The sequence below is a fragment of the Castanea sativa genome, chromosome 10 (genome assembly GCF_040712315.1).
Source record: "Castanea sativa cultivar Marrone di Chiusa Pesio chromosome 10, ASM4071231v1".
Lineage (NCBI taxonomy): Eukaryota > Viridiplantae > Streptophyta > Magnoliopsida > Fagales > Fagaceae > Castanea > Castanea sativa.
This window is the reverse complement of record NC_134022.1, coordinates 14,669,489-14,693,348: the sequence shown is the minus strand read 5'-3', so window position 1 is coordinate 14,693,348 and position 23,860 is coordinate 14,669,489. Positions and strand designations below refer to the sequence as shown.

The 23,860-nt window shown below is 38.1% G+C and overlaps 1 protein-coding gene and 1 pseudogene across 2 annotated transcripts; both read left to right on the top strand.

The window, feature by feature from the left end:
• The first annotated feature begins 10,463 nt into the window (after nucleotides 1–10,463).
• On the top strand, nucleotides 10,464–13,286 carry LOC142613687 (11S globulin seed storage protein Ana o 2.0101-like). 2 transcript variants are annotated; one of them, XM_075786139.1, is made up of 3 exons: nucleotides 10,464–10,863; nucleotides 11,855–12,575; nucleotides 12,785–13,286. In XM_075786139.1, exons 1-3 carry the CDS (start codon nucleotides 10,668–10,670, stop codon nucleotides 12,936–12,938), a joined length of 1,071 nt encoding a protein of 356 aa, XP_075642254.1. In that variant the 5' UTR covers nucleotides 10,464–10,667; the 3' UTR covers nucleotides 12,939–13,286. The 2 variants fall into 2 exon arrangements, with proteins under 2 accessions (XP_075642254.1, XP_075642253.1); XM_075786138.1 differs by having other exon boundaries at nucleotides 10,499–10,863; nucleotides 12,782–13,286.
• A 1,590-nt stretch (nucleotides 13,287–14,876) lies between these two features.
• LOC142612089 (subtilisin-like protease SBT4.3) lies at nucleotides 14,877–23,474 on the top strand (annotated as a pseudogene).
• Nucleotides 23,475–23,860: the final 386 nt, after the last annotated feature.

Here is a 23,860-nt window from a genome sequence, read left to right as displayed (position 1 = left end):
ATTCAACTCTGACTTATCCCCAAGGAAATGGGCAGGCCAAGGTTGTGAACAAATTCATAGTTAATGGGCTCAAAAAGAGGTTGAACGATGCCAAAGGCAAATGCGTGGAAGAGTTGCCATATGTTCTTTGGACATATCGGACTACCCCTTGCAGGTCCGCGTGGGAAACTCCCTTCTCTTTGACTTATGGGGCCGAAACTGTAATTCATCTGGAGACTGGATTCCTAACACTGAGGACAAGCTTGTTTGCTCTAGACAACAATGACGGGTTGTTAGAGAATAGCTTGGATTTGATTGAAGAGTGAAGAGAAAATACCATGGTTCAGTTGGCATATTATCAGCAAAAGCTTAAATAGGGGCACGACTCAAATGTGAAGTTAAGACCATTAGATCTTGGAGACTTGGTATTGCAGAAGGTTTTAGGTACTACAAAGAAACCAACATGGGGGAAGTTAGGGCCCAATTGGGAAGGGCCATACCATATCACCTCGGTAGCTGGTATAGGAGCATATTTCCTGGAAGATCTAGATGAAAAAGTTATACCACGCCCTTGGAATGTAAATAACCTATGAAGGTATTATTATTAATGAAAGGAATTTCTACCATAACTTACTTGTGATATTATTTGTTGCATTGATTACCTACTTAAGTATTAAACAGAACTTTAGTTATGTCTGTCTCCTCGGACCACATACCTTAGGTATATTAATACTTCTTATTGCTTGACTAAGTGTTAGACAGAACCTTGGTCATGCCTGACTCCTCGGACCACATATCTTGGGTAAATTAATACTTCCAATTATTTGTCTAGGTATTAAACAGAACATTGGACATGCTTGGCTCCTCGAACCACATACCTTGGGTAAATTAATACTTCTTATTACCTGACTAAGTATTAAACAGAATCTTGGTCATGTCTGGCTCTTCAGACTACATACCTTAGGAAAATTATTACTTCCTATTATTTGTCTAAGTATTAAACAGAACATTGGTTATGTCTAGCTCCTTGGATCACATACCCTAGGTAAATTAATACTTCTTATTACCTGACTAAGTGTTAAACAGAATCTTGGTCATGTCTAGCTCCTTGGACCACATACCTTGGGTAAATTAATACTTCCTATTATTTGCTTGAGTATTAAATAGAACCTTTGTTATGCTTAGATCCTTGGACCACATACCTTGGGTAAATTAATACTTTTTATTACCTGACTAAGTGTTAAATAGAACCTTGGTTATGCCTGGTTCCTCGGACCACCTACCTTGGGTAAATTAGCACTACTAAGAATTTAACTAAGTGTTAAACAGAAAGTCAGCTATGTTTGGTTCCTTGGACCACCTGCCTTGGGTAAATTAACATCTCTGTGATTATGAGAATAATAAATAGAATCTCGGCCATACCAGGTTCCTTGAACCATGTGCCCTGGGTAAATTAGTAATTTGCCTAGCTGGGGTATTTGACCAAAGTCCTCATTGTGGCGACTTAGTTGAAAGGGGATACTTGAGTATCACTTAAAGCATTTGCAAGTATATCCATGATCAGCTTATGAATTGATCATCATCTACAATTCCTTGAAAGTACTGCTAACGGAAAGGTTCCAAGGAATTCTGGATGGATAAATGCTCTGCTACTCTCTAACCTTAATAAAGGATCCAGTGGTACGTAAGGTCCTTTAAGTTGATCATGCATATGGTATGTTTTTGAAGTTAATAGTATATCTTACTAATATTATAAATTTGGATAGTTTTGCCAGTTTTGCTATTGATTGTGTGGGATGTGGCTACTGCATTATCACTTATACAGATAACTAAATAAAGTTATACTTCGTAGATATATTGACTAAGGGTGAAAGGTATGCCTTCTAAGTTAAGGTCACTTCTTGTTGAAAAATATAAGTTTGGAAAGCTTTGTTTATTCTGTGATAAATTATGTGAAGTAGGGCAATGATGTTGTCACATACACAAATAATTATTAAAGCTAAATATATAGGCATGTGTTAATTCAGATACTATTATCCCTCATTATTATACTAGTCAAGTGTGAAGTAAAGCAGAAACTATGCGAGGACTTGTATAAATATCACAAGAACAAAAGAGAAGCTCATCACTGTCATTAAGTTGAACCTTAAGAAAAAGTCAGGTTGGTTACAAAGTCAAGAAACATAAAATATATATATATATATATATATATATATATATATATATTCTAAAAACTATTTTAGCTTAAGTACAAGCTTATCTTTTACTAGGGGCTTGGTAGACTGGGCAAGAGCTACTGTTGAGGATGCTGGGCTTTTACCCTTTGGGTCCTCCTTGGTAGGCATGGGAAGGGTTGCCAGGACGATCTCCATGTTGTGGGGAGCCTCCTTCTCCTTGGATGGGTCCTTAGGGACAGCTGGAGGCTGAGTGGCATTAGGGGCCACTCCCTTGGTTGTGTCTGCTTTCTTTTCAACAGTTCTAGGCTGCCCTGCCTCTTTGGAAGGGCTGTCAGACGAGAGGGGGGCTTTGGCTAGGCTACTCTTGCCCACATGTGCCTCTTTTGAAGCAGTGTTAGCCTTGGAGCCCGAGGGGGTCTGAAGCACGGATGGCAGGAGGGTAGTACACACTCTCTGCTCTCCTAAGGGGAGAGGAGGCCTCCACCCCAGCCTGGTTAAGAGCCTTGTTCCACACTTGGAGGCAGTAGTGTCTACACACCTTCGAGACCTTAACCTTGAAGGCCTCCTTAGTCTCTACCACACCCACCTCATAGCCATCCTGCTCAGCCTTATCCACGGCTTTCTCGACCTCCTCCAACTTCTTTTTCATTGCTTTTATTTGTTCTTTGGAGGTAGCCAGCTCCTCCTCGGCCTAATGGAGCTGTTTGTGCTGAGTTTCTACTTGGTTTTCTGCCCCTTGCAGGGTAGGTTCAACGTTCTTCTTAGCTCTATCAGCCTCGGTGAGTTGTGCAGTTAACTCTTGAATCCTCTTCTCTTCCACCTTGAAGGCATCCATAGCAGCTATAGGCCAAGATTCCTCATCTTTCATCTGCTTGCGAGTATTGGTCACTATTTCCTCAGCCCTGTGTGCAGCTTGAACAGCCTGTCAAGAAAGAAAAAGTGTAGATGTTAGAGAGAGCAAATATAATTCTAAAAAAAAGGCCAATTAGTAGATTTACCAGGGCGAGGTCTCTCTTCAAATTGAGGAATACCTCGTGCTTTCTCAGTGACCTTAGATCGATCATATCCCTAGGTAGCAATAAAGCCTGCTCCATGGAATTGGCCATGTAGCTAGCCCTCCCTTCCTGGAAGTCTCTAATGAAGGCATCAGCCAGCAAAGGGGCTTCGTCCAGTACTATGGCAAGGGTCCAGTCTAAAACCCCAAACAGGAAGCCGCTTCTTTTATCCGCAATAGTTTGTGTCACCTTGGCTTGCTTGGCCCCCTTCTGGGGCTCAGTGTCCTTAGTAGTGTGGCTTTTTCCTCCCGCTACCACCTCTTTGCCTTTCTGCTCCCTTTTCTGCTTATGGTCAGCGGAGTCAGGTCGGTGAGCTTGCGTGGATGGAGGGTTGAGAGTTTTGTTTTGGGCAACTTTTTCTGGTGCATTGCCACTTACTTGGGATTCCATCAGATCTCGAAGACTTGATCCGATCCTGCGCTGAAGTACCATAGTGTACGGTACGGTGGGGTCTTCTTGGAAAGGACTTGCTTATGTTGGGGGAAGGTGGCTAAAATCTCCAGTGGGAACCTCTAGGGATTGAGGTTGGTTAAAGACCTCGAAGTCATCCTCGGAATCGGAGACTTTGATGACTCTTTCTTCTTCTTCCTCTTTTATGGCTAGCTGGGAAGGGGTTGCTTCGTCCTCGACCTTGTACAGGGGGAGTGGCTCTACTTCTATTACACCTTGGGGTCTTGGATCCGGATTGAGAAATCTGAGCACAACAACATTGATCAAGTGCAGGCGATGGTCTCTCACCTTGATTACGCACTTAGGCGCTTGGAAGCTGGAGGACAAAGGGGTATAGCTGAGGATAAGATAGGCAGCCTGCAACTATCCGTCCGTGTGAACAAATACCTCGGCCTTGAGTACTTTGTTAAGGTCTGACTCATTAACTAGACTGAAGTTTGGAATGGCCGAATATTTATTTGCAAAATCACCAGGCGTAAACATACTGTTAAAGAGTAGCATATTTAAGAAGAAATTAAACTTGTAAGCACAAATTGCAAAATTAAACACTAGGAGAGTTAGTAGAGATAAAGAGTATTGTTGGAATTATGGAGCTTAACCCAAACCACCCCACTTGGTGTCCCTTCTCTGGTTGGACAGTGAAGCCCATCATGCCACTCCCCTGAAAGGATGAGGAAGTCTTTATTCATGCCCTTATTAGACTTAGGGAGACACGATATGAGCCTAATCGCAGATTCTTTAGAATTTAAGTAATATCCTTGCCTTGTTAGTTTATGGCGGTTGTAAATCCAGTTAACATCGTGATGGGTGAGGTTCACACCCATCTTCTTGTCGAGGGCATCGACGCTACCTAAGATCCAAAACATATTAAGAGCACACTGGGTAGGGGCTAATATATGGGCTATTAAGTATCCCTAGTGACTCTGCCCATTGGGAATTCTCACCCTTCCCTCTAAGAAGAAAATCATCGGGATTACCACTTCTCCCTCCTGCCTCTGAGCGTACCAGTCCCCTTGTTTATAGTATCTAATGGAGACTCTTGGTGGAATTCTATATCGAGCTTTAAAGCTCTCTATACCCTCGGCGAAGTCTACCAAATAAGCGAATCTACCCATAAGTGACAAAGGGTTGAAGGCAAAAAGAAAATGAAGGGAAATTAAGGGGGCCGAGGAGGAAAGGGTTCTGGGTAAAGAAAAGTAGAAGAAAAAGTAAACAAAAGTATTTAAATGACTTACGCAAGGGAAGAAACTCTCCTCGAACTGGTCCTTGATATATATGAGTGTAAAAGTGAAGTGAACGAGGTTTTCAAACAGTATTTGTATTAGAGAGAGAGAAGTGGGAGAATTCCCGCCCAAGTTCCAACAAAATTCTTAGCCGTTGGATCTTCATCACATTGTAGAACGTGGGAGACACGGAGCCACATAAATTTAATACAGGCATGTCTCGGATGCCAAAGTGTTAGGAACGTGCGTTGGGCATTTGAAAAGGCATTTGCACAGATTGAGGGTGATGTGTGACAAGAAGAGGATAATGATGATAACATCAAAATCCCTTTCTTTTCTAAGGAGTAAAAGAAGAAAATTTTAAGGTGCTATTGTAGGGATAAAGGGCCCATAAGTGTGTATTGGGCCATAGGCCTTAGCCGATGATGTCTAGTAGTCCGAGGACAAGAAGATGATAGGGAAGAAGTGTGAATCAAAGCGCCACGGACAAACTATGACTAGGAAGGCTTAGGAAGGTAATCTGAGGAGGAATGCCTGCTCAGCTAAGCAAGGCAGAGGTTAGAAGGTTCGGTTTGCCATTAAGAGCAACCCTCCGGAAGATTCTACTAGTAAGGGTGAACATAAGGGGAGCATAGGATAAAGGAAAGTTAAGAAATATCTATGGGAAAGTTTTCATCACCGCATTGAATACTCTGCAGCTAACCCTCTGGCCGCATTAATGTGGAAGTGATATCTAAACAGTGGTAGTTAGCCTTACAGCTACTTTTAAAGACTTCAAGAAGGTGCTGATGGGACAAGGATAAAAGTAAGCAGCTTGACCTACACGTGGAGGGTGAAGATGAAGAAAAACATGGTATATAATAGAGAAAGAAGTCTCTTGTGAGGGGGGGAATATGAGATTTGAGAGAAAAAATATTGTAGCAACAATAACTAGACTTGTGACCAAATTCAAAAGAAATATAAATATATATATATATATATATATAAGAACTAGTCTTCTCGGATTGTGCCGATGACGATTTCCTTTGGGAAAAACCAATTTATTCTTTTTTCTATCATTTGGGCTTACTGTAATTGCTGTCTGATAGAATCTTTTTTTTTTTTTTTTGGTTGATAGGAATTGGATAGAACCATTCTTGATAAGATTTTTTTTTTTTTTTTTTTTTTTTTTTAAGGATAATTTAGAGTATTTGAATTCAAATAGGAAACAAACTTATCAAATAGAGAACAAATGGATTTGAGTTCTAATATGTAGTGAGATGAACGTGATTATAGGGTCTTAGATGGTTGAATAATGTCAAATTACGCTTTTAACATTTTTGTTGTCTTTTATAGCAAATAAAATTAAACTAAAGGGTATGTTATATTAAAATTTGTATGATAATATTTTGGTAAGCCAAAAATGGAGAATATAATTAAATTAAAGGGTATTATTTTAAAATTTGTATGAGAATATTTTGGTACGTCAAAAATTGAAAACGAAATAGGAGAATCCTCTTATTAGTATAGTAGAGGATGTGGGTTCTAGTTAGCTTAACTAGTAAAGTCTCTAATGGTTGTATAAGAGATTTGGGGTTTAATCTCCGCCTACACCAAAAACTGATTGGTGTCTTGGTTTGATAATAAAGAACTACTAGTCGCTAACCTGTGCAATGCACGGGATAGTTAAATAGAAATTAAATATACTTATTTTGTTCAAGGTATTGACTTGAAAATATATGAAAATAAAAAAAAATTGTTCAAGATAAAAGTTTACATAAAAATAAAAATAAACCTAGAACTTGTAGAAACCTAAAACAACATAATTTCAAAAGATCACAAAAGTAATACATGTAAAATTTCATAAACTTAGAAGAGTAGGTGTTATCAATGCTAGTTGAACGTTACTTTTATGAACACCACCACAAGTTGAATATTTCTTTTATGAACACTTCTTAGCAAATCTATCATTGTACATGGACATTTGTCCATCTGCATATTCCATATTTCTATGATTTATGAACTGTTTCTGCAATTGTGTATGTGAAACTCATGAGATGTTTGTCTTCTAGTCCTCATTTCCTCCATGAAAGCAGGATCATAATTGAATTGAGTTATCTACTTTTTGTCAATGCTAAATCAAACCTTTCATACCTCTAGGAAATATCAGCAACCCTTTGTTAAAAAAACATTTATATACAATACATTTTTAATTGATAAATAGTAAGAAGAATCAAACACAGCTTACCTTGATTAGATCAACAATAGAGCATCACATTTCTTACCTATCTTCCTCCTTACAACTCTCCATGTATTATGGCTTATAGAACTCATAAGAAATTTCATCAAACACCTTGTGTACATGTAAAAGAAACAACACTTAATGAAAGTGAACATTATTAAAAATGTCCATACTCAACTTTAAAATAGTAGCATAATAGTCATAAATCAATGCAAAACTACAAATGTAACAGGAAAAATCATTGTTCAATTCAAAGATTCAACTTAAATTAATCAAGGACAACCCAAGAAAAATCACATTAACACTAAATGTATTATGACTTTGAGAAAAAAAAATAGTAATGAATTGCTAATGGTGACGATTTGGGAAAAAAAACATCATAGGAAAAAAAATAAGATGAAGAATTAAACAAACTTCACAACTTTGAAGATAATTCTTGTCATCTTTAGAGATCTTAAACCAACTATTTTCGTTGCAGAAACCAAAATACACACTCATTTGTTCCACCACCATAAACTATACAACAATATGAGCCATAGCAAATGTTGGTAACACAAAATCTCATAAAGGATGTAAAAGCATATTCAAAAGATAAAAAACAACAAATTTTTAATAGATGTTTTCTTAAAGAATACAATCATATGAAACTTGAAAGCAAGTTCAAAGAATAGGTGTAGCATATAAAAGCCAATCATTTGTTTTAAGTTGGAGAAACAAAATCCATCCTGGTTCAATTGAAAAAGCATAAGAAAAATGATTGGAGTTCTTTACACTATTTATATAAAACATTCATGCTATCCCTCGTCCAAAATCATATATGGACCTTTTATATATCATACCTACATACTAGATCATAAGAATTTTGTAACCAAGGGCCTATTATTAACATTCAATACTTTACCATCAAATTTGAAGCAAAAACCACAGCAGCCAATTCCAAATCATGAGTTTGGGTAATTTTTGATCAAAATTCTTTAATTGTCTAGAGGCATAAGCAACCTAGCCAGTCATTTTTTTACATCGCAAAAAATGACATTTAAAAAAGAAGGCCGACAAACACATCTCAATCTGATTAAATCAACAACAACATAGCATCACATTCTTTACATATCTTCTTCCTTACCAATCTCCATGTAATATGACTCCTAAAATTTTTTTTAAAAAAAATCACATAGGAATTTTATCAAACAACTTATGTGCATGTAAGAGAGATGGGGATACTAAACATCCAGAGAAATAGTTGTGTACTTGAGGAGCTCTGGACACCCATGTTAGGAAGAAGTAGTAATATTAGTCTGTAAAGATCCAAATTTCTAGTGCTTGTACTCACAATGTCAATCAAACATACTTGTTAAAATACCATGGCTGAATGTCAATCAAACATTCATGTTCATTTGTAAGTGAATTTAATATCAGGGTCTTAATTGTAATTTGTGAGCTTGACTGAATAATTTAAAAATGGAAAATAAATTGAATATAAATTTAGTCAAATCAATGTCAAGACCATGTAAGAAAACATTTTTTTTTTCACATTAAATTCAGTAAAGAAAATTGAGTATAGCACATACACAGCAAACTGAATTAGTGAAAAAACCTTCAATTGATCCAAGTTCAATCAAATATAAACTCTGTCAATTTATATAAAATAAAAATCAGACATAGTAACTTTATTTTTTTGCTTAGCATCAAGACAAAAAAATTTACTATTAAATTCCCATGTTACTATCATAGTATCATTATAAGAGAATCAGCCCAAATGTTATAAAATGATAACATGAGTAAGACCTGGTAGTTGAAGGAATTGAGTTTTATAAAAAATTTGTGAAAAAAAATCGGTTAGGAAATTATGAATATTGGCATGCACCCATTATAGATTAGCATATCTGGCCTTTGTATCATATAAATTAAGTACCAACACATAGTGAATAAGAGAAGGGAGAAATAATTTGTACTTTTTGGCCAATCTACTAGTGTCGGGTCCTCCCAAGCTTGGCCAGCAGCTTTGCGAGGAACTACTTTCTTCTTGGTTTCTACTTTGTGCTCAATTTCATTGCTTGCAAGGGTAGCCTTTACGCTCTCAAGTTCTTCTGGTGTAATCGTTTGTGCATGTATTTGAAACAATTGTTGTGCCTGTTCAAATACAACACTTTTAATTATAAAAATATAATATTTATTTATAAAGTAAAGAAAAAACAAAGATCACAAAACCATCCACATGATTTAACAGATTGGTGCTCTTCCCAATCATTAAAAAAAAAAAGATTTCATGTGACAAAGGTGGAGAATGGTGGTTTGTGAAGCGGGTTTGGCTGTGGGTCTTTGTTTTGGAAGAAGGAGAAGGGGGAATGGTGGAGGAAGGTGAAGGGGTTTGTATTTGGTCTCTTAAAAGTGGAGATCGATAGAGAGGATTAAACCTAGATTGGGCTAATACCTTAGAGAGAATGATAGAGAGGATTAAACCCAGATTTTCAAAGAAGGAGTGTTTTACTTTTATTGGGGAGGAAACCCAGAGGTCTACGTTAGGAAGGGGTGAAGTGGTTAGAGAGAAGAAGGTTTTGGATGAGTATACTTGAGGGTTGAAGAGATAATCAAACAGTGGGGCTTCAAAAATAGAATGTTTATGGGTGGCCGACAAATATAGAACTGGAGAAGGGTGGTGCCGGAGAAGGTGGAGCCGTTGAGCCGCAATTTGCGTGTGGGGGAACGACAGAGCGTGGTCTACGTTTTGAAGGAAGGAGAAGGTAGAGTGTGTTAGGGGCTTTTAAGGCTTCTTTGATTTTGCGAAGGAGAAGCTAGAGTGTGTTAGGGGCTTAGGGCTTTTCTGATTTTGCGTTTAAGTATTTTTTTTGGTTTTAGAAAAGTTTTTTTTTTATGATTTTTTTTTATATTGTGCTAACGTGAAAAAATGTGGAGCAAGCAGAGTTTCAGTTTTATATATATATATATATATGTATATATATAGTAGAGGATAATAAAGATAGGTTTTTCTAATTAAATTAGCCTAATGTTTCCTAATTAAAATTCCAACACGTCTCTACCTACTATTTTGTTTTGGATTTTATAAATAAATTAAAAAAAGAAAGAAAATTTATCTGCAATCCAATAAATGTAAAACTCAGAAGGGATAAAATTTGTTTTTTGTTTGTATTCCACTGGTCAGGTAGTGTTGCTTATGCGTCGAATTCAGAAACTGATTGGACTCACAGTCACAACGAGGTTTTTCATGCTTTTTCAACTTTTGTAACAATTTGCCTGCGTGGCATGTTGGGTGTGATGGAGTCCACCACTTACACCTCGACGTGCGTGTAAGTCGCGACAAAAATAGTGTATTTTAGCATTTTTCGCATGAAAATCAGGTGTAGTTTAAATACGTTTACTCCCAGTCTTTATCTCAGAATCTTCTCTTTTTGAAGCAATACTTATCTAAATCAATAATTACTCTCCCGCTGGCCACTACAATATATCTGATACTCTCTTTTCAGTTTTCACGCACAGCATAGACTGTTGGGTATTCCATTATTATTCTTTCTTGGTTTTAAAGAGAAAGAGTGAAAGAAAAACAATGGAGGTTGATCTATCTCCAAAGCTGGCTAAGAAGGTGTACGGTGGCAATGGAGGGTCGTATCACGCTTGGTCTCCATCTGAGCTTCCCATGCTTCGTGAAGGGAATATCGGTGCTGCCAAGTTGGCCCTTGAAAAGAATGGTTTTGCTCTTCCTCGTTACTCTGATTCTGCCAAGGTTGCTTATGTACTCCAAGGTATATATATCTAATCGGTTTCTGTTTTTATAATTTTTTCGCTTGTTTGCTTGTCTATGTTTGTGGGTTTTAAGTTTTATTGTCTGATCAATATTATGTTGTATGTTCTATTGCTGTTGTGGTTATATGCTTAGATTTAATAGATTTATTGATGTACTGGTATGCTGTTTTTTTCTTTTTTTGTTTATAATTATTATTCGATGATTAATTTATTTAATAGATGGGTTCTTTGTTGGGTAAACAATTTGTAAATAAAATTTGAATGGAATTTACTTTCTATTTTTTTTCTTAATTGGGCTGGTTTATGATTTGTGGATTTTCTAGGTATTCTTTAGTGCATCGTGTAAAATTTCGGGGTGTGATAAATTAATCTGTTAAACTAAAATTTGGGGCATTTAGTTTCATAGTAGAAAGCCCAAAGAAAGTTGTTCTGGTAGTGAGAATCCCATCATGGGCTAGGTGGACTCAAATTATATCATGGCAATTTTGGTCAGTCTTTTGATGGAATGTTGCTTGTTTTTATTTAATTTTATTTATAATATTCTGTTTTTATTATGCTCTTGATTGCTCCATCTTTTGTCATGTTCTGAATTTTTATTCTAAACTTCACCAAACTTTTTAGGTGATTGATTTTTTAATTGAATTAAAAGGAAAACAAACCATCAAAGTAATCTGGTTGTTTGAATTATTATGGAGGAATAAATAAATGTTGGAAAGAACAAAGACTTTTAAATAGGAATGATTTGATGACTTGATCTTTGAAAAATTGAAAAAGAGTAGTAATGTAGTACTCAGCTGTTGTCCATACGAAGCAGAAGAGTAAGCAATCATTAATTTTCTTTAATGATGTAGTTAATAATTTTGCTGAACTTATTGTCTACAAAACTTTTTAAAGTGTAATGATAAAGTATGATCCAAACTCTTTCAGCCATTGTGTAGTACTATGCAATATGTTAACTTACTCCTCATTGATATATATTATTTCCCATAGGAAATGGTGTAGCTGGAATTGTGCTTCCTGAATCAGAAGAGAAGGTCCTCGCAATTAAGAAGGGTGATGCCATTGCCCTTCCTTTTGGCGTGGTTACATGGTGGTACAATGAAGAGGACACTGAGTTTATTGTTCTTTTCTTGGGAGATACTTCAAAAGGTCACAAATCTGGTGAGTTTACTGAGTTTTTCCTGACAGGTTCCAATGGGATCTTTTCTGGGTTCTCTACTGAGTTTGTGAGCCGAGCGTGGGACTTGGATGAGAATGTTGTGAAAACCCTTGTCGGAAAGCAATCAGGCAATGGAATTGTCAAGCTTGATGGGAACTTTAAAATGCCTGAGCCAAAGAAGGAACATCGATTGGGTATGGCATTAAATTGTGAGGAGGCTCCATTAGACGTGGACATTAAGAAAGGTGGAAGGGTTGTGGTCTTGAACACTAATAACCTTCCTTTGGTTGGTGAAGTTGGGCTTGGGGCTGACCTTGTTAGGTTGGATGGAAGTGCCATGTGCTCTCCTGGATTTTCTTGTGACTCGGCATTGCAGGTGACTTATATTGTTAGGGGTAGTGGCCGTGTTCAGGTTGTCGGTGTTGATGGCCGTAGGGTCTTGGAAACAACTCTTAAGGCGGGTAATTTGTTCATTGTGCCAAGGTTTTTTGTTGTTTCGAAGATTGCCTCTCCTGAGGGTATGGAGTGGTTCTCTATCATCACCACCCCCAAGTAAGACTTTTTCCACAACACATTGTCACATTTGTGTTAAGCTACTGCTTTTTTTTTAGCCTTTGGGCGTTCTGGTTATTTAATATGCTATTGAGGGGGACAATTGTTCATAAAGAACTCAGCAGGATAGGCAATTAAATTTTAAATTGTGTATAATTGTTTGTAGTGAAGTTTTTATGACTCATAGGACTTTGTTTTTCCTGTAGCAGTCCAATATTCACTCATTTAGCTGGAAGGACTTCTGTTTGGAAGGCTCTATCTCCTTCGGTTCTCCAGGCTTCATTCGATGTGGATGCTGATACAGAGAAGCTTTTCTCCTCAAAGAGGACTTCTGATGCCATTTTCTTCCCTCCACCAAATTGATCAAAAAACTAGCTTAGTCTTGTTGGTTTCTTAGTCACCTCAATAAAAAGCTTAGAGTGCTCTAGCCCTGTATGGCCTTCTATCTCTTTTATGTTTGGGTTTTTGGTTGTCGACCTGTTGATATGGTCTTATGATAGATGTTCATTTGGTGTATTGGTGTTAGTAGTAGTTGGTTTGTGGGTTGTCAAAAGTTTTCCAATGGTAATGTCGTATTATATTTCTTTATCTCTTTTCATTTAACTCCAATCACCAAATAATTTGCATATGGTGTTGATCTACCAGATTTTTAATTGTGGATTGAAACTCTATTTCACTTGAAATGATGAAAATCCTTTTGAGAGTGTGAAAGTCCTCGTGTATGATAATGTTGACTTTTTTAATTTTTTTTTTATATATATATTTTTTTATTTGGGTCCTGAATAAGAAATTTTATTAATAAACCAAAAAGGAATCAACCAACATCTGAGAAGCAGTCCAAAAGGAGATAGTTTGCAAAAGAAACAACGGGTTCAGGTCATCAGAAATTGCCAGTGAAGCTTGGTCAAGGAGGAGAGAAGAGGAAGAGAATCAATAATAAACAGGACATCTCCTTCAAGAATAAATTAGGCAGTACTATTTGGTTAAATAATTTTTTTAAATATGTTTTATTAAGTAAAATAACCCTACACTGGATAGATCATTAGTTTAGTTTGAACTTTGAAAGAAATGCATTTCAATTATGGATATTCTTCAAATATGCTACATGAAGTGGTCCACTAATGTTAAAGATATTATAGGTTTGTAGAACAATTTTTATCTTAAAAAAGAAAAAGAACAACCTACCCACTTATATGTCTAAAACAATTTAAGTCAAATAATTTTGGATAATTACTGTTTCCTTTGAACAGGTAATATATATATATATATATATATATATATATATATATATATAAACTAAAAGGCCTCACATCCTTTATATGATTCATAAAAATATGTGTGTAACTGAAGTCAATGAAATTTTAATATAAATTTATGTAAGTCATACATACATACATGATATCTATCTAACCATTAAAAACCGTTTTTTTAATAAAAAAATTTGTTAAGTCCTAGGCTTCATGTCAAGTTTGTGTAATCTGTTCTGCTTCTCCTGTAGCTGGTTGGTAATCTCCCCCGAAATCTCTTTTACTACACTCCTCTTGATGCATGGAGTGGCTGAATTCGTTCAGTCTGCAATACTTGTGCTTTGACATACAATATACTCATGTTTTCTGCAACTCTTTTAAGTTTGCAATAGAATCATAGCACATGGGTGAGGAAAACATAGACCAACATAGAGTGGCCGTATGTTATTCTGCTCGACAAATGTAAGTCTTTGATTCCATTTGAAATATAAAATAAAAATGAATGAGTAATTTACTGTACTATATATTTTTTTGTTAAACAAAGCTAAAGATTTCCAATACTCAAGACAGAATCATCAAAGAGAAGTGTACCGAATTTCCCATGTGCAGGCGAGGGCCAGCCATTGACTCCAGGACACATGCGTGTTAAAAAATAAGACAAAGATGATAATAAATTGTTATTACAAAAAGAAACGGTAAAACTCTAACTAGGAGACTCGGACAATCATGACGGCATGCCTAAATAATTGTACATATTTTTTGAGCTAGTGGCAAAAGAATATTGAAGTGCAAAGACGACCAAAACAATAATATATCATCTTATTAATTTGGTCAATTGAAATTGGCAATAGCAAGCTCTTCGTATATTTTTTAACATATTTTGGAGACAATAATTTGGGGACCATAACGAAACAGAAGCAAGTGAAGCTTGACAAATGATGGAAGAAACAGCAAGCGGATATTTCAAGATTTCATTTCTTGTATAAATCCCCAAGAGTTTTATCTCGTAAGGCATCAACTTAACACTCTTACAGTTGAACAAAGTTCAATACCAATGGCCAAGGCAGTGCTACATATTCTTTTGCACACATTATTGCTTGCAGCTCTTCTGATGAGTTGCCATGGCCAGGAAAGGATGGTACATTGGTTTTCATAGTTTAAATTTAGTCTTTTTAATGTCCAAAGTAATTCAACATGGTTTCTTTACTAAGGATTTGTGTAACGTGCAGGTTCACATTGTATACATGGGAGAGAAGCCTCAAGGAGATTTTTCTGTCGCATCAACGCATCATTCCATGCTAGAGAGAGTACTTGGAAGGTGTTATAACTTTTAGCCTGTCACTACTTAATGTCATAATTTATCACAAGTCTTCTAGTTAAGTTAACACCCTATAATTAGTGTTAGGAGTTCTAATAGTTCAATACTATGTCAATTAAAAGCTACAGTTACTGTAATTACTAATAACCATGCTAGAGCCTAGAAGCTGAAATGTGGTAATGCAAAGGCAACTTATATCTATCAAGGTATTATGGTGCATGCTAACGTTATGTATGGCGAACAATTAGTTACTTTAAGATGTGTCAACAGGAACCAAATAGTGATCTTGGACATGATAGAGATTGACACATGAAAATAGTGACGGACAATCTTAACAATTGTTTAGAGAAAATTAAATTGCGCTGCAAAGTGTGAGCAATGTGACATTTTTAGATTATATAATAATCAAGAGACTTCTAGTTTACACTCCAAAACAGAATTACACTTCAAGGTCATCACTTTTATAACTGGAAACCACCCAAACGGCTTAACTTGTTCATAGTGTAACATACTTCATTCCTAATATAAATCCCTTCCCATAACAGCTTTAACTTTTGAATTATCTCAAGCATATACCTTTTTTTTTCTTTCCAATTGCAGTACTTCAACCGCCAAAGAGTCACTAATCTACAGTTATGGGAAGAGTTTTAATGGTTTTGCAGCGAAATTAACTGATGAAGAAGCTGCAAAATTCTCAGGTGAGTGTCAAACTAGTGGCAAGGAATGAAATTTTACTACCGTTTGTGTGCTAAAAGCAGTTGAAATGTGTTGCAGAAATGGAAGGTGTAATTTCAGTGCTTCCAAACCAAATACTAGAGCTTCACACTACGAGGTCATGGGACTTCATGGGTTTCCCCTCCAAAGGCAAAGTTGGAAGCCCTCATGAAGGAGATGTCATTATTGGGCTTCTTGACACAGGTTATTATATTAAGCACACAATTGTCATCATCTTGCTTCGCATAAAAACAAAGCAAATGCTAAAATTTGCAGTTATTTTGTATCCATGGAGTTGTAGGAATCTGGCCAGAATCCGATAGCTTCAATGATGAAGGACTCAGCTCTCCACCTAGTAAATGGAAGGGTAAATGCCAAGGTGCCAACTTCACCTGTAACAAGTGAGCTCTCTTTCTGCCTTGTACTTATGTGAGCATTGCCATGGGTCTAAACACCATTAGTATTACTCATTAGATGAATAAGAATTAAGGAAATTGAGAAAATTTCAAAGAAAAAATAAATCGGCCATGTTAGTGACTCTGAAGGCATTGACTATTAAGCAGAGATACCATTGTGGAGTTTTTGGTATCAATGGAAAATAATCACCAACTAAAAAAAGGTTGCAATCCTAATTGAAACAAATAAAGACGAGTCACTACATTTTGAAGATTTTTATAAGTGATTGTCTAAGATCCTTTTGGGGCAGTGGACACAGGTTACAATTACATAACTTGAGGCACAAGCTTAAGACATTATAAATTACATTAATCTTTTAGGCATTAATCTCAGATAGCTACTCACATAAATTTTGAAATCACAGCAAGATCATTGGAGCCCGTTACTACAACAGTGAAGGCTTCCATGACATAACAGACATCAAATCCCCTAGGGACTCCGAGGGTCATGGAACCCATACATCTTCAACAGCTGCAGGGAGGGAGGTAGCTGGAGCAAGCTACTTTGGGCTTGCTGAAGGAACTGCAAGAGGTGGAGTTCCTGGTGCAAGGATTGCAATGTACAAAGTTTGCTGGTCATCCAGATGTTACTCAGCAGACGTCCTAGCAGCATTTGACGATGCAATAGCAGATGGAGTTGACATTATTTCAGTGTCCATTGGTTTCATTGGGTTTAGTCCATACTTCAAAGAACCAATTGCTATTGGGTCTTTCCATGCCATGAAAAAAGGCATCTTGACCTCATGTTCTGCTGGAAACTCTGGGCCTTACCCACAAAGCCTCGCCAATCATGCACCTTGGATATTAACTGTTGCTGCGAGCACCATTGACAGAAAATTTGTTGCTCAAGTTGTGCTGGGCAATGGACAAGTCTATACTGTGAGTTTTTGATTGAACTTATTCTATTCAAAAGATAGCATTTCAATAGAGTAATCTTCACTAATACCAAACTAATTCTTTGAATGATCTAATGAAGGGTATTGCCATTAATAGCTTCAACCTCAATGGAACATCACTTCCCTTGATTTGGGTTGGAGATGCCGCAAACTACTCTGCAGGTGCTGATCCGGATATTTCAAAATATTGCTATAACGGTGACCTGAATTCATTCTAAGTACAAGGAAAGATTGTTTTCTGTGAAGGAGCCGTTGTTGGCACTAGCATTCTATTAGCCAATGGTGTGGGAGCCATTATGGCTGACTCATCCATTACTGATTTTGGTTACAGCTTCCCTTTGCCAGCAACAATAATTAGTGTAGAAGATGGTCTCACAATATTAAACTACATCAGATCAAAAGAGTAAACAACTTTCACTACTGATTATCTTTAATTCAATCATTATGGATTGCTTACTTTCTTCAATATCCTAATGAAATACTTTGAACCCTTGATAGAACTCCCATTGCCACTATTCTGGTTGGTGAGACATGGAAGGATGTCATGGCACCGAATGTTGTATCATTTTCATCTAGGGGACCCAACCCTATCGCCCCAGACATTCTTAAGGTGATATAGAAAATGAGTACTTAGTTTACAAAATTGTTTTCTTCTATAATTCTAGTTTTAGTTTTAGAACATGGCTTAACATGCTAAAATTATGTTTGGATGATATATATGCAGCCTGATCTCACAGCCCCTGGAGTAGATATTCTTGCTGCTTGGTCTCCTGTGGCATCACCTTCCATGGACCCGGACGACACTAGGAGTGTCAAGTTCAACATAATATCTGGGACATCTATGTCTTGCCCTCACACTAGTGGTGCAGCTGCCTATGTTAAGGCTGCTCGTCCGTACTGGTCACCTGCTGCCATTAAATCTGCCCTTATGACCACAGGTGAAGTAACAAACATGACTTCTAGAACATGATTATGTTCAAAACAATTTCCTTATAGAAAATGTTTAATTCCATTAATTTTATTATAAAAGGTTTATAAACTAACATGAAAAAACCTATGAAAACAGCAGAAAGATTCAACATTGTTGTTAACATATATAGTGTTGTGGGCTTTAGGCCCAACTAGTTTACTTGTTTAGCACTCTTACTTATATAGCACTCTTACTTGTACTACACTCATATTTACTTGTACTACACTCATATTTACTTGTACTGCACTCATATGCCTCATATATAAAGGCACTCATGTATATTCTTTCTGTGAGCAATACAATACTATTCAATTCAGTATTTCTAACATGGTATCAGAGCCACTGCTCTGACCTTTTCTTAGCAGTCTTGTCTTTATTGGTGTAACTCCGTTCTCAATATTGCTTCCGCTGTCACGACAACTATCGCAGCCTTTCGCCGTTGAACCTTCGAGTCTTCCAGACATCGTCCTCAGGTTCCGGACCTGCAGCAGCCGCCGTTGAGGAGTCCGAACACTGCAAAGACTACTGCCTTTTTCGGCACCGCCGTGAATATTGCTCCGAAAAATTTTCCGAAGGTACCACGAAGATCGTCTTGCTCCGATCTATCTTTTCGTGAAAACCTCACAGTCATCGGAGTCTCCACACGCCCTCACGCGCCGCCAGAAGTTTCTGCACTGCAATTCACGCGCCCACGCGCCGAACCGAGCCGCCACGCGCCTGCTCACGCGCCTCCACGCGCCATACTGATCCTGCTGACGTTAGCCCTAGCCACGTCATCTGCCACGTCATCTAGCCACGTCAGCCTGCCACGTTAGCTACCGTTGACTGTTGACCGTTGACTGTTGACCGTTGACTTTTCTGGAGTTGACTTTTTTTGGCCAGACAATCTAGTAAACGCTTTTGCAATTTTTGCAAACGTTTTGGCCATAATATTGAGACTTGCTTTCAGCGCAATAAATCAGCTGTTTCAGGTTCTTCTGCCACTATTGCTAACATTGAGAATGTCCAACCAATGGCTCCCGTCTTTGCACAATCTAAGTCTTCAAGTCGCACTTTCACCATGACCACAGATGACCTTAAAAACATCATCGCCAATGTCATTCGTATGGTTGGTAATGCATCTTATTCCTCTTCTCTCTCAGCTTTGTCCGGTATGTCTCCTTCCTCTTGGCATATGGATTCTGCTTGTTGCAATCACATGACACCTCACTCGTCCTTATTTTCTGAACTTAAACCTGCACCACACCCTCTTACTATTCACACAGCAAATGGTTCCACAATGTCTGGTCATAATATAGGTTCCGTTTCAACCTCCAACTTCTCCGTTTCTGGGGTCTTTAATGTTCCTGACCTTTCTTACAATTTGTTTTCTGTGGGACAATTAGCTGAGTTGGGTTATCGAATCATATTTGATTATTCTGGGTGTATTGTGCAGGATCCAGGGACGGGACAGGAGCTAGGGACCGGTCCCAGAGTTGGGCGTATGTTTCCCGTGGACAACCTTCGTCTTCCACTTGTTGCTCCTGTTTCTATTGCCGCAGCTGCTGCAGTTTCCTCTATTCCTTCTCTTGCTCTTTGGCATGCTCGACTTGGTCACGCATCTTCTTCCCGTGTACAACAATTGGCTTCTAGAGGTTTGCTAGGTTCAGTGTCTACAGAAAATTTTGATTGTGTTTCATGTCAATTAGGAAAACAACCAGTTTTGCCTTTCAATTCTAGTGAATCTATATCCACTGATATCTTTGACCTTATTCATTCTGATGTTTGGGGACCTTCTTTTGTCTCTAGTATTGGTGGATCTCGATATTTTTTTGTCTTTGTTGATGATTACTCTCGCTATAGCTGGATCTTTAATATGAAACATTGTTCTGAATTATTGCAAGTGTATTCTAATTTTGCAAAAATGGTTGAAACTCAATTTTCTAAACGTATCAAAATTTTTCGATCTGATAATGCTCTTGAGTACACTCAATATGCTTTCCAAGCTGTTTTGCATTCTTATGGCACTGTTCATCAACTAACTTGTCCAGGTACCTCTCAGCAAAATGGTAGAGCCGAACGAAAACTTCGTCATATTCTTGACACTGTTCGTGCTCTTCTTCTCTCTGCCAAAGTTCCTGCTCCTTTTTGGGGCGAAGTTGCTCTTCATGCTGTTCATACTATTAATCGCATTCCCAGTCCTGTCATCCAAAATCAAACTCCATATGAGCGCCTTTTTGGGTCACCTCCAGACTATCACCACCTACGCTCATTCGCCTCTGCTTGTTTCGTTCTTCTTCAGCCACATGAGCATAACAAACTTGAGCCTAGGTCAAGACTTTGTTGTTTTCTTGGTTATGGCGAAACTCAAAAGGGGTATCGGTGTTATGATCCTATTTCTCATCGTCTTCGTGTCTCCCGCAATGTTGTCTTTTGGGAACATCGCCTTTTTGTCGAGCTCTCTCACTTTCGTGCTTCTTTATCTTCCTCTTCTGTCTTAGATCTATTTCCAGATGAGACGCAAATTCCTTCTGTAGCTGTTCCTGACCCTCCTATAGCTGATCCTGATCCTTCTGTAGCTGCTCCTGATTCTCCTATTAACTTCTCTGTCCAACCACCAGAAATCCTTGATCCCTTTCCTAGTTCCCCTTTTAATGAACAGGTGGAAGATGAACAGGTTAAAGACGAGCTACCCAACCTTGATCCTGGTTCCCCTGCTCCTGCTCCATCTGAAGATCATGTACAAGACATTCCACCTCGTCACTCAACTCGGGTAAGGTCCATTCCTGCACATTTACTTGACTATCATTGTTACACTGCCCTTGCTACATTGCACGAGCCTCACACCTATCGTGAGGCTTCCACTGACCCTTTATGGCAGATTGCAATGAAAGAGGAACTTGATGCATTATCTAAAAACCATACTTGGGACTTGGTCACTCTCCCCCCTGGGAAATCTGTGGTTGGTTGTAAGTGGATTTACAAGATTAAGACTCGCTCTGATGGGTCCATTGAGCGCTACAAAGCTCGTCTTGTTGCAAAAGGTTTTACACAGGAGTATGGGATTGATTATGAAGAGACCTTTGCTCCGGTTGCTCGTATCTCATCTGTTCGTGCCCTCTTAGCTGTTGCCGCCGCCGCAAATGGGATCTTTTCCGGATGGATGTCAAAAATGCATTCCTTAATGGGGATTTGAGTGAAGAAGTTTATATGCAACCTCCTCCGGTCTCTCTCGTTGAATCAAACAAGGTTTGTCACCTTCGACGTGCACTTTATGGCCTTAAACAAGCTCCACGTGCTTGGTTTGCCAAGTTCACTCTACCATCTCTCGTTTGGGTTACATGGCCAGTCATTATGATTCTGCCTTATTTCTTCGTCGCACCGACAAAGGCACTATTTTACTTCTCCCGTATGTGGATGATATGATCATAACCGGTGATGACCTCGGTGGCATTCAAGAACTCAAAGATTTTCTCGGTCGGCGGTTTGAGATGAAAGATCTTGGACATCTCAGCTACTTCTTGGGTCTTGAAATCACTCATTCTACAGATGGACTTTACATTACTCAAGCCAAGTATGCCTCTGAACTCTTGTCTAGAGCTGGACTCACTGATAGCAAGACTGTTGACACTCCAGTCGAGCTTAATGCGCATCTGACTCCCTCAGGGGGGAAACCATTGTCTAATCCTTCTCTTTACAGACGCTTAGTTGGCAGCCTAGTTTATCTCATTGTTACTCGTCCAGACATTTCCTATGCTGTTCACCAGGTGAGCCAATATCTGTCTGTTCCACGATCGACTCACTATGCTGCTGTTCTGCGCATTCTTCGGTACCTAAAGGGCACTCTCTTCCATGGTCTTTTCTACTCTGCTCGGTCTCCTCTTGTTCTCCATGCATTTTCTGATGCTGATTGGGCAGGAGATCCCACTGATCGCAGGTCCACCACTGGTTATTGCTTTCTTCTTGGTTCTTCTCTGATTTCTTGGCGAAGTAAGAAACAAACTCATGTGGCCCGTTCTAGTACTGAAGCAGAATATCGTGCCCTTGCTGATACCACATCTGAGCTTCTTTAGCTACGATGGCTTCTCAAAGACTTAGGTGTGTCGACATCCTCTGCTACTTCTCTTTATTGTGACAACAAAAGTGCCATTCATATTGCTCACAATGATGTCTTCCATGAACGAACTAAACACATCGAGATCGATTGTCATTTTATCCGTTATCATCTTGTCCATGGTACTCTCAAGCTAATCTCAGTCTCCTCTACAGATCAATTTGCAGATATCTTCACCAAGTCACATCCTAAGAGACGCCTTCGTACTTTGGTTGACAACCTCAAGTTGGTCTCACATCCACCTTGAGTTTGAGGGGGGCTGTTAACATATATAGTGTTGTGGGCTTTAGGCCCAACTAGTTTACTTGTTTAGCACTCTTACTTGTACTACACTCATATTTACTTGTACTACACTCATATTTACTTGTACTACACTCATATGCCTCATATATAAAGGCACTCATGTATATTCTTTCTGTGAGCAATACAATACTATTCAATTCAGTATTTCTAACAATTGTAAACTATGCATTGAACTTTATAGACTATGAAAGAAATTACCCACACTGATATGGAAAAACATTATAAATCGTCGTTTACTCTCTCTCGGTGACCTAACTTTTGTCATGAATAGCTTATATTGTGGACCCAAAGAAGCATGAAGACCTTGAATTTGCTTATGGATCTGGTCACATCAACCCATTGCAAGCAGTAGACCCTGGGCTCGTCTATGATGCATATGAGGCAGACTACATAAACTTCCTGTGCATGCAAGGCTACAATACCACCACGTTAAGACTCATCATCGGAGACAACAGCAGCTTTTGCAATACCTCAAAGCCTGGAAGAGCATGGAACCTTAACTATCCTTCATTCTCTGTTGCCGTGGAAGATGGCCAACAGATTAAGGCTGTATTCACTAGGACAGTCACCAATGTTGGCCCACCAAACTCAACCTACACTCTTAGTACATACATACCAGCCTCTATTGATGTTACTGTGAAACCGTCTGTATTGTCATTCTCTTCCATTGGAGAGAAAAAATCATTTACAGTGCTGGTCTATGGTCCAAAGATTGCACAACAGCCAATCATATCTGGTGTAATCATATGGAAATATGGGCATTATGTGGTGAGAAGCCCCCTTATAGTATACACAATTCTCCCTGGTACTCTATACCCTTCCTCCTCAATGTCTCAGAAGAAAGCAAATCTCAGAGTTTCTTCCATGCATCACAAGAATGGGATCCTCAAACACAAATATTGACAATAAGTCTAGGCACCCAAATTTTCATACAATTTTTTCCCAACTTTTTGAGGTCACAAGTTATTAACAATAGACAATAGAGTTACATGGCCAATTGTGACCCATTAGCCTATAAGTGATGTGATGAAGCGACTCTTGCTTGCCTGACATGATCGTGGTTGTGTAAGTGGTGGACTTATGAAAAAACAACTTTTCAATGCAATAATTGTGAAATATTTTGCGAAAAAAATTGTGTTTTAACATCATTAGTATTGAGATTTGTATTGTTTTTACAAGTTGAACAAGAATTGAAATAATAAAACTTAATGTCGGAGGCACCTCTCTTAGGATTTGTTTTGGATATTGCTTATTGTTGAAAACTGAAAACATTGTAACAAAATAATTTT

Bases quoted from the DNA above. Each gene is read 5' to 3' on its own strand.
- LOC142613687 (XM_075786138.1), top strand. From the start codon at position 10,668: ATGGAGGTTGATCTATCTCCAAAGCTGGCTAAGAAGGTGTACGGTGGC. The intron at 10,864-11,854 runs GTATATATATCT...TATTTCCCATAG, and splicing joins GGTTGCTTATGTACTCCAAG to GAAATGGTGTAGCTGGAATT. The intron at 12,576-12,781 runs GTAAGACTTTTT...TTTTTCCTGTAG, and splicing joins TCTATCATCACCACCCCCAA to CAGTCCAATATTCACTCATT.